This window comes from Brassica rapa, chromosome A07 (assembly GCF_000309985.2).
Source record: "Brassica rapa cultivar Chiifu-401-42 chromosome A07, CAAS_Brap_v3.01, whole genome shotgun sequence".
Classification (NCBI taxonomy): domain Eukaryota; kingdom Viridiplantae; phylum Streptophyta; class Magnoliopsida; order Brassicales; family Brassicaceae; genus Brassica; species Brassica rapa.
In genome coordinates this window covers 15,642,620-15,654,087 of record NC_024801.2, presented here as the reverse complement: position 1 = coordinate 15,654,087, position 11,468 = coordinate 15,642,620, and the positions used below count along the sequence as shown (strand labels likewise).

Sequence of the window (11,468 nt, the reverse complement as noted above, 5' to 3'; positions counted from 1 at the left end):
TTTATTTTATTTCTATGGTATGAGTTTGGGTCAGCTTATGGAAGGCAAATTTGGGAGATATCATTAATTACAACGGGGTGGGTATGTTTGGTCTCTTCACACCAAGCATACTCAAACTTTTGGCGACTGCAACGAGAGTGTTTCTGGATTTACGTGTTTAATTGGGTTGGTAATAAAAAGCAGGAGTGGCAATTGCTTTGTTTATTTGAAATACGAGTGGAGTATGTGTATACGATGATCTTTTCTTTTGAAAGGGATTTTGGTTTTAGAGCTGCTTATTTTGGTTTGAGTACCACGTCTACAGAACATGAGGATAGTACCAATGTTTTAATTTTTGTTGGTTGGAATATTTATAATAAGGATTTATTATGTGTCCGCACAGGACTGGAAATGTTTTTAGGGAAAGAGACAACTCCGGGTTTCTTTATACCTGGCAGTTTATATTATGGGTGCAGATCCTTAATTTTTATTTGATGAAAGTCCTAAGTTGGAATTGTCGAGGAATGGGAAGCAAATGGACTATGAGTTATTTGAGGGAAATATGGCATAAAAATAAACCTGATTTTTTATTTTTATCAGAAACAAAGCAGGAGTTTGACTTTGTACAAAGGTTTCAACTTCATTCGGGTTTTGATAATTTGGTAACGGTGGATCCAAATGGCAGAAGTGGGGGTTTGGCACTGTATTATAATAATGAATTTCAAGTTCAGATTCTATATACAAGTAACCGGATGATAGATGTGGAAGCGGTGGCTTTGGGGAAAAGAGTATTTATGACATTTGTTTATGGAGATCCGGTTCAACAAATGAGGGATCTGGTTTGGGAACGGTTAACTAGGTATGGGCTTGCAAGGGATGAACCTTGGTTTATTATTGGTGATTTAAATGAAATTACCGGAAATCATGAAAAAGATGGAGGAGCCCTGCGAAGTGCGGACTCTTTTGTTTCTTTTAATGATATGATTCGAAATAGTGGTTTACTGGAATTTCCGGCTCGTGGTAACAAAATGTCATGGCAGGGTCGTAGAGGAAAAGGAAAAGGGGCGTTCACAGTTAGATGTCGTTTAGACCGTGCATTGGCAAATGAGGAGTGGCATACTCTTTTCCCTTGTTCTTATACAGAATATTTAGGGATGGTGGCGTCCGATCATCGACCAGTGGTAGCGTTTTTAGAGGATAAAATTTCCAGGAGGAAAGGACAATTTCGTTTTGATAAGAGATGGGTTGGACAGGAAGGTCTTATGGAAACAATTTCAATGGGCTGGTCCGATCAGAGTGTAGAAAAGAAGGATGATATAGTGACAAAAATTGGGAATTGTCGACATGAAATTGCGAAATGGCGAAAAATAATCCACCTTACGGAAAGGAAAAAATAAGTGAGTTACAGAAAGCCCTCGAAGAAGTACAATCAGATGATACAAGATCGCAGGAGGATATAGTGGAGGTGTCTAGGAAATTACAAGAGGCATATAAGGACGAAGAAGAATATTGGCAGCAGAAAAGTAGGAATATGTGGTACTCTTCTGGGGATCTTAACACTAAATTTTATCATGCTTTAACTAAGCAAAGAAGAGCTCGAAATAGGATCGTTGGGTTGCATGATGCTGTGGGAAATTGGATTACAGAAGACAATATGATGGAGAAAGTGGCTGTAGATTATTTCCAAGATTTGTTTACTACCACTTCACCTTCAGATTTTGATGCTTTTCTTGCGGAGGTAACAATGGGAATAACTCCTCAGATGAACCTACGTTTGCTGAGGCTAACGACTGAGAATGAGGTTAGAGAGGCTTTATTTATGATGCATCCTGAAAAGGCACCAGGACCGGATGGCATGACGGCTCTCTTTTTTCAACATTCTTGGCATATTATAAAGAAGGATCTGGTTGAAATGGTAAACAATTTTTTGGTTTCTGGAGAAATAGATCCAAGGTTAAATATTACTAATATATGTATGATTCCAAAGACAGAGAGGCCAACTAGGATGACGGAACTGAGACCAATTAGTCTATGTAATGTTGGGTATAAAATTATTTCGAAGGTTTTGTGCCAGCGTTTGAAAGGGTGTCTTACGTCCCTTATTTCAGAGACTCAATCGGCTTTCGTGCCGGGGAGGTTGATAACTGATAACATTCTTATTGCTCAGGAGATGTTTCACGGGTTACGGACTAATAAGGCATGTCAAGGAAAGTACATGGCAATTAAAACGGATATGAGCAAGGCGTATGATCGAGTCGAATGGGATTTTATTCAGGCTTTACTGGAAAAAATGGGATTTGATCTTCACTGGATTAAGTTAATGATGGAATGTATATCATCGGTTCAATATAAAGTTTTACTGAATGGCCAACCAAGGGGTCTCATTATTCCACAGCGTGGATTACGACAAGGAGATCCTTTATCACCTTATCTTTTTATATTGTGCACTGAGGCTTTGATTACAAATATTAAAAAGGCGGAGAGAGAAAAACAGTTGACAGGTATGAAGGTAGCCAGGGCATGTCCATCCATTTCTCACTTGCTTTTCGCGGATGACAGCCTTTTCTTTTGTAAAGCACAAAGAGAGGAATGTCAATCTATTCTCCGGATTTTAAAGGAATATGAGATGGTTTCAGGTCAGCTTATTAATTTTGATAAGTCTTCAATCCAATTTGGGCACAAGATTGAAGAATCAGTCAGACAGGAATTAAGAGATATTTTGGGTATTCAGAATCTTGGAGGAATGGGAACTTATCTTGGATTACCGGAAAATCTTGGGGGCTCAAAGATTCAAGTTTTCGGTTTTGTGCAACATAGACTTAATAGAAGGGTTAATGGGTGGACTTTCAAATTTTTCACGAAGGGTGGAAAAGAAGTGGTTATTAAATCAGTAGTTACGGCATTGCCAAATCATGTGATGTCTTGCTATAGATTACCGAAAGCAACCGCGAAAAAATTGACAAATGCGGTAGCACGTTTTTGGTGGAGTCCAGGTGGAAGTACAAGAGGAATGCATTGGAAATCTTGGGATAAGGTATGTGTTAGCAAGGAGGAAGGAGGTTTGGGTTTTAAAGACATCACTGATTTCAATACAGCGATGCTTGGTAAACAGTTATGGCGTCTGATTGAGAAGCCGAATACTTTATTCTCTCGTGTCTTCAAAGGTCGGTATTACAGGAATGCATCACCCCTGGAACCGATCCGTTCATACTCTCCGTCATATGGCTGGCGGAGCATCACATCTGCTAGATCTCTGGTTAGCAAAGGACTAATTAAACGGGTGGGATCAGGATCATCCATTTCGGTATGGAATGATCCCTGGCTCCCAACCACTCGCCCGAGACCAGCAAATAAAAACCAACACAATTTTTACCCTGAACTCACAGTGGATGCTCTCATTGATCCTCATTCGCGAAATTGGAATATGCAGGTGATTCGGAATCTAGTGGACCCACAGGATGTGAAAATTATCGAAAGTATACCTTTGAGTAGGATCCAGAGGATTGATAGAGATGGTTGGCATTTCACAAACAATGGGAAATATTCGGTCAAATCAGGATATCAGGTAGAGCGGGTTTACCCAGATAGAGATAAACCACCAGAAATGTTTGGACCTACAGTGGATGCGTTAAAGTCATTCTGCTGGAAGATTCGATGTCCACCGAAGATGAAACATTTTTTGTGGCAATTGGTGACCGGTTGTATTGCAGTCAAGAAGAATTTACAAGCGCGAGGGATAAATGGTGATTTATGTTGTGCACGATGTGGCGCTGATGAGGAATCAGTTAATCATGTATTTTTTGAGTGTCCTCCAGCATTACAGGTTTGGGCGCTATCCAAGATACCATCAAATCCCGTTATCTTTCCAACAGGAGCTCTTTTTACAAACATGGATCATCTTTTTTGGAGAATTTCTCCGCAGCTAGATGATCATCAGTTTGCATGGATTCTATGGTATATCTGGAAAGGAAGGAATAATAAAGTTTTTAGTAACCTTGATATGGATCCAAGGGAGACGATTAAACTGGCAGAAACAGAGTCCACACTATGGGCTGAGGCGCAGATAGTGAAGGAACAGAGAGCAGGGCCACATGTAGAGGGTTCGGCAGCACCGTTAAACCAAGGAAGATGGTGTTTCACAGATGGGTCCTGGAAGGAGGATAGCGGTTTCTCTGGTCAAGGGTGGTTTAGTACTTTAGAAGGTTTTGAGGGTTTGATGGGAGCAAGGAATGTTAGGGCTAGTCTATCTCCTTTACATGCGGAGATGGAAGCATTACTTTGGGCAATGGAGTGTATGAGGAACTTACGACAATTTCAGGTTACATTTGCAACGGATTGTTCTCAATTGGTGAAGATGGTTTCGGAACCAGAAGAATGGCCAGCTTTTGCAAGTTATTTAGATGATTTTAAAGTCCTGAAAGAGAGTTTTTCCCGCTCAGAGATTGTCCATGTGCCAAGAACGCAAAATACAAAGGCGGATAGCCTAGCACGTAGTGTCAGGAAGCAGCCGTCTTTCGTCGTTCACATGGATCGACATCTCCCAGTTTGGTTCACAGAGTCTGTATGAGTCTGTTTATGCTGATGACAAAAAAAAAAAAAATTATCAACTAAATATATACTGTTAAGGGTAATAGCTACTAAAAATCGATAGTCTCAAAATATATATACTAAAAACAAATTCAGCAATTCTCAAATTTATATTAACACATTTTCACAATTTATGCGTTACTAAATATTTGCAGCACACACACTACAAGAGTTTTGGAGCAGAAAAAATTCGAAGATATATCATATAAATTCTCAGCCAAAATCGAATTTAGTTTTCCTATTTTAAAAATATATATTAATAATGGGAGTTGCTTGCTTGAATCCAAAAAGAAAAAACCAACTTTGGGAAGCAGGGAAGTGCGCTACGTGTCAGGCAGGTATTAGGCGCTTGTCAATTTTGTCCAGACGTCCGTGTTACGGTAAGATTTTCTTCACAACAAGCTGCTCCACATTCTCCCTTCCTCTCTCTCTCCTTCTCCTTCTCCTCTTGTGCTTAAATTCTCTCTCTACGACCTGACCGTTTCTTCACTCATCAAATCCAAGAGATTCTCTGGTAAATAAAGGTTTACGATGCCTTCTCTCTCTTTCTCTCTCATTCTTGCGTTGAAGTTTCGAAAATGGCGGATTTGATTTAGGTCATTCTTATTATCTCCGTGCAAATCTAATCCACGGTTTTTCGATCTCGATCGGATTATTTTCTGGATCTTCGGATCCGATTCGAGCTTCTCAATTGATCGATTTGATTTCTACAGATATGATCGGTGATTTTCGTTGCTTCTCAATTTGCTAAGAATCTGATGTTTGATTTAGGCTTCTTTATTTGGGCGTTGAATCGTATTTTTTTTATGTCAATGAAGACTTGTGTAGATGGATTCAATCATCGTGAATTGTTTTGGTGTTTCAGGTGCGTGCTTGGACCTGAGGTTACTTGAGAGTATCTTCATTGAGTGAAATGATGTTGATTCCATTGCAACATGGGTCTAAGGACCGTGGTCAGAGGTATGGGAACTGATGATTGGGAGATTGATTTAATCTATCTCGAGAAAGAAGAAGTTTGTGTATATTTTGTAGATAAAAAAAAAAGAAGGGGATTTGATTGATTGATTAATCATATAATGGCTATTGCTGGCCTGCAAAACATTTTGGCTATTAATTCATCCTTCCCTCGGGACACTAGACAAATGGAAACCGAAGGAAGACCTGGCGTCCGTGCATCCTCGCTCCTACAGATGTGGAGGGAACTTGAGGATGACCACGTGACGGGTCACGCCCGTGAGAGAAGGAGTGGCCCTTCTTCCCCTTCGAGGGGAGATGACAGTAACATTAGCGCGCATGGTGTGGTTTTAGACAATGTAAATTTGGGTGAGAGTGAGCTTGGTGGATGCTCCCCTACCGGTAGCGAGCACTCTTCAGATCTGGGGATGGTTGAAAGAGAAAGAGTTAGGCAAATCTTTCGTGAGTGGATGAGCTCCGGGACGGGGGAGCAATCATCTGCTCCTTCCCCTTCTAGAGCGGAATGGCTTGGCGAAACGGAACAGGAGAGGGTGAGGATCATTAGGGAGATGGTTCAGATGAATAGCCAGCAGAGGCCTGTTCTTGGTGATTCCAGGGAAGACCAGCCTGCTGAAGTTGCTAACCAGATTGAAAGAGTGCTTGATGGAATGGTTGTTAATGGGAACTGCGTTCAGAACGAGCATGCTAGAAGAGGCATACGCAAGTTGTGTGGTCGGCAAGTGTGGGTGGATATGTTGAAAATGGCTGAGAGGGAAAGGCAAAGAGAGCTTCAGGGGTTGATGCAGCATCATGCTGTATCAAACTTTGCTCATCGCAACCGCATTCAGGTTGGTTCATAATATATATTTTTTAAATACTATTTCTTGGCTTTTTGTGTACCATTTCAAGTCATATAAGGTTGTTTGATGTTGGAGGAGTTGAGAGTTGTATCTGTCTCAACTCTATTGTTTGGGCCGTAGCCTGAGTCATGATCTTTAATTGCCATTGCAGGCATTGCTAAGGGGGAGGTTCTTGCGAAATGGTGTCAAGGATGATAAAGAGAAACCAACATCATCTGCAGCTACTGAGTTGGGCTTTCTGAGAGAGAGGCAAACTGTATCTGAGCTGAGGTAACTAACTCTTCCGTATTAAACAACTCATGCATATCTCTCTGTGGATTTATTTTGTGCCCTTCCATAGGTGGCTTAATATCTTATGCTGATCTATGCTTTCAGACCTTTATGATCTTTATATATTAAGCGATTTGGTAAATTTTGTAGCTGTTCGTCTTTTTGTCTTGAAGCTTAAATCCCAATCCCATTTTGTAATTAGATTCTCCGTTTCATCACATATGTGCAACTCAACCCAGAAAGTGACACTTGTGTTGCCTTAGAGATATTAAGAACGTGACTGCTTACTATGTATTTTTTCCATGACAGGGAGGAATTTATATCCAGACTAGACCGGTCTGTCTCTGGTCAAGCGAGCACTAGTCACTCGGAAACCTCATCGGACACTGAAACTGATGATAGTAGAGGTGAACAAAACAATCAAGATAACATCAATGATGCAGACGGTGGTTCAGATCATAATCGCAGAGAGGCTGACAGCCATAATTCGCTGGATGAAGTAACTGATTCTAGACGCTCTAATAATTGGAGTACAAGTCTGGAAGAAAGGACCGCACGTGTAGAAGGCTGGCAGGGGCAACTTCCTGAGAATATCCAAAGCGAATGGCAACGGTCGGAAGGTGATGAGTTTTCTCAAAGGAGAAATGATGCTGAAGCAGACCTGAATAGCCATCAAAGGGAGGATGCTGCTAGCTGTTCATCTTCTGAACAGTCTCTGCAAAGACCCGAAGAAATTGCCACTAGTGGACCGACAATAGATCTCCAGGAGCATCTCCCTGAGAACATCAATCTAACTTTCACCCTAGAGGAGCAGTCTGAGGAGGAGATTCTGGCAAATGAAGAATCCGATTGGCAACTTATCAACGGCGAATGGAGAGATGATGCTGAAGAGGAGGCAGATACAAACGTTTCCGAGAGTTTTCCAAACCAGCTTTCCCAGTTATCATCCGTGGATGAGGACGGAGAAGACCATGGTCCACTACAACCCACAGAGATGCAGGCTGATGATTCTGATCTTCAAAGCACAGTACAAGACTGGTCTGAGGAACATTCTGATGAGGACACGGTCTCAATAGGAAGGGCTGCCACATTTTTTCCTCCGGACGATGATAATGGGAACATGGAACTCAGAGAACTCTCCAGCAGGTAAAGGATTTTGTAATATTGTAATGGCCTCATATCTCAACCGAAGTTTCTGTATCTGATGACTTTGCTGTTTCCACTACAGGAGACGTGTTTCAAATCTTCTTCAAAGCGGGTTTAGGGAAAATCTGGACCAGTTGATACAATCTTACGTGGACAGGCGAAGCCGAGATCCTGTCGACTGGGAAGAACACGAGACGTTTCCGGACCCTTTATTAGCAGATGAACACACAGAACAGCATGCTGATGATGCTCAGAGTGGTGGTGGTGGTGGTCAAGAAGTTGACGCTGTTGAATCTCCTCCTTTATCTCTACCCTCTCCAGTGATTCCTGTTCAGGCGTTCTGGGACCATGATCGATCCAATTCAAGCTGGCCAGCACATGATATGCATCAGCGCATTGGAATGGTAAAGACTATCTCCTAAGTGGATCATCCTTGTTGATCCAGTTAAAACTTGATCAAACAATTTATCTCTGCAGGATTGGGACTCGATCAACGATCTGAGGATCGACATGGGAAGGATACATCAAAGGATGGATAACCTGCAGAGGATGCTGGAGGCTTGCATGGAAATGCAACTCGAGCTACAACGCTCTATAAGGCAAGAGGTATCTGCAGCGATGCACCGCTCTGCCGATTCATCAGGTTTTCTATCCGTTTTATGATTTTACATATATATATTTACAGTACACACACAACATATTGTTCATGACGCCCCATAATCTCGGATTAACAGGTCCATCATCCAGTGACGCTGAGAGCTATGAGTCAAAATGGGAATACGTAAGGAAAGGGATCTGCTGCATATGCTGCGAGAGTAACATTGATTCCTTATTGTACAGGTACGTGTATGGACCATGAGAACACCACCAGCATCCTTTTTTTTTATATGCATCTTCCCTATTTGAAATTTTTTTCTTGTTGTTCAATTAAAAAAACAGATGCGGACATATGAACACTTGCGAGAAGTGTGCAAAGAAGCTAGTGGAAGCTGGAGGAAAATGTCCCATGTGTCAAGCCCCTGTGGTTGAGGCAGTTCGTGCTTACTGTATACTCTGACCTCACTCTTACTCTTTCTCTCGGTCATATAACATTTGGCTCCAAACTCTGCTTCAGATTGCTTATCAGACTCTGGGTTTTACTGATACCAAATGTCTTTTTATCTTTCCTGTGATTTATAGCTTTAGATATAACTCTGATTCACTCGGCTCCGTACACTTCTTAACTATTTTTATACACAAGATTCAATAGAAATTGTTACAGCGTATATGTCATATACTATTCGTTTCATTCTCAACACATCTGCTTACAAAATCGAAAAGAACATAGTGCCTTTCATTTACAGCAACATTATCTCAAAGCAAAGGCAAACGTTAGGTAGGAAATAGTTTATGAAGAAAATATGTTATGCAGACATATAAAGTTACAGCCATGAGTTAAACATAACCGTCGTGCTGATGTAAATACAACTTACACTTACCAATAAAAATGAAAGGACCAACCGACAATAAATATCAATACGCGTGGAAACACACACATGTCAAGAGACTCAACGACCGTTCCAGTCCGGTCCTCTGCCCCCAAACTCGAACAACTACTACTACACCTCCTTACAGCTGCTCTCTGCCGATCCCTGATCCGGCAACACCTGGCTGCTGCGGCAGAGAGGACAAGTGACGTGCGAGTTAAGCCACGTGTCCACGCAGTCAACGTGGAAAAGGTGACCACAGTGTGGTATCACTTTAACGGTTTCACCTTCTTCGAATTTACTCAAGCAGATGATGCAATCCTCGATCCAGTGCTTCGCTGATTTCGAGTAACGGTACACCGGCAGTGATCGTACGGCCTCAGAATCAAGTCCCCTCGGAAGATTAAAATGCCGACGTGGTGGCGAGTATGATCTTCTTGTAGTTGGTCTGGAAAAAGAAATATCAGCCGTTGATTCATCTTCGGCAAAATGACGGATGAAGACGGAGAAGAAAGCCATGAAGAAGAGAGCAGCCAAAAAGACGAAGATAGTGAGAGCCATGGAGGAGTCAACTGACCAAGCCGGCCGTGACGCAGACGGTGACGGTGGCGTAGATGATGATGATGATAGAGATGACGTGGCGTTTTGGACGGTTGTTATGAGCTGAAGAAGCTTGCGGAGGTGCTTCTTAGTTCTTGCTCTCCATTACTCTACGAAGGGAAACAAAAAAACGAGACTGTTTTCATTTCAACTTTACAACTTCACTTTTTTTTTTTGAACAACCAACTTTACAACTTCACTATGTAATAGACTTGTTACATTTTCGTATACGTACACATGTTAATTATTTACTTTATTATATGAATAAATGTAGATGTGTGCTAGGTTTTGGTGATAACGACGCACATATGGAATAATTAATACTCTCTATTTATGGAAAACAAATTAGGTAAAAACACAAAATTTAACATCTATTGGTTAAATTTAGTTTTTTATATAGTTGCTCAAAAGAAAAGTTTTTTTAAAAATAAACTTTATAGCATAGATAAATTCATGTGTTTGTTAAAATCACCTCGCATTCAATTAATATGTTGCATATAGCTCTAAAAACAAACTGTAAAATTTATAACTGTAAAAATACCAATAGCATCTCGTTCTTCTATATTATAAAATAAGATAAATATTAGCTAATTTTATTATATTACTTTTACCAAATAAACATATTTATTTAATTTCATTGTCTAATTAAAAAATGTTTTATAACTAATAATTAAATAATCATTAATTTAATAGTTATTGTTATAATATATTTTTATAAATCATAGTATATCATAAACTTTTTTTGTTATCTGGGTGTATACATAATAATTATTTATATAATTTTAAAAATTAATTAATAAATTAGATTATTTAGCTTAATAATGCTAAATTATATATATATATTAAACTTTTATATTATATAATATAAATCAAATTAATATAAATATTAATGTATAACAATTATTTAATAATGATTAAATTTTATTTAGATATAAAATTATAATAAAAATTGTATATTTCTATTTTTGAGGTATAGTTTAATTTTAGTGCTTCTTACACAAATGACCTAAAATTTGTGGTTAAACACAACATATTGACTTCTTTTTAATTCTTTTTTTATTTTTTCTATTCACCCTATAAATTTAAATCAGTTCAAAAATGAAATTATTTTTTCGAAAATAATTATTTGATTCAGTCATCCACATTTTTTATTTACAATATTGATATTGTCATCAATACACCAACTAGCATGTACAACCAATTCTAAGCACACTTGAAATCGACACTTAGGGTATGAATGGTGACCAAGGAACGATGAGGAATAATACATTCCCTAATATTCTTAAAAACAATCACAATTCATAAGGAATATTTTTTTCTTCTTTTCATTACCTACCATTCATTTTTTTGTAGAGAAATAAATAATAAAATTATTCCTTGTTAAATATGGGATGAAACAACCTTTGTTTTTCATTCCGACAATTTTATTCCTCTACGTTTCTTTCCTATTCGTTCCTCCTGTTTTCAGAATGGTCACAAGTCGGACCCTACGTTTTTTTCTTATTCGTTCCTCTTGTTTTCAAAATGGTCACCAGACGGACCCTTACTGTTTATAACTCATTTTTTACCACAAATTATTTATCTTTCCTTTCTCTCATATTTCATC

At 39.3% G+C, this 11,468-nt stretch overlaps 2 protein-coding genes across 6 annotated transcripts; one reads left to right on the top strand and one right to left on the bottom strand.

Annotated features, from left to right (window-relative positions):
- The first annotated feature begins 218 nt into the window (after nt 1–218).
- LOC103829693 lies at nt 219–9,068 on the top strand. Of its 5 annotated transcripts, none has more exons than XM_009105382.3 (8): nt 4,861–5,090; nt 5,432–6,368; nt 6,532–6,650; nt 6,960–7,796; nt 7,879–8,200; nt 8,274–8,439; nt 8,531–8,636; nt 8,736–9,068. In XM_009105382.3, exons 2-8 carry the CDS (start codon nt 5,643–5,645, stop codon nt 8,851–8,853), a joined length of 2,394 nt encoding a protein of 797 aa, XP_009103630.1. In that variant the 5' UTR covers nt 4,861–5,090; nt 5,432–5,642; the 3' UTR covers nt 8,854–9,068. The 5 variants fall into 5 exon arrangements, 3 of the variants coding, with proteins under 3 accessions (XP_009103630.1, XP_009103631.1, XP_009103632.1); XM_009105383.3 differs by having other exon boundaries at nt 4,925–5,080; XM_009105384.3 differs by having other exon boundaries at nt 4,964–5,288.
- Nucleotides 9,064–9,967, bottom strand: LOC103829903 (RING-H2 finger protein ATL57; the record flags this gene model as incomplete). The annotated part of the gene is given in 3 exon segments (XM_009105589.3): nt 9,064–9,374; nt 9,376–9,415; nt 9,417–9,967. Coding segments are annotated over 3 exon segments (657 nt in total), but the record flags the coding sequence as incomplete, so codon positions are not given.
- Nucleotides 9,968–11,468: the final 1,501 nt, after the last annotated feature.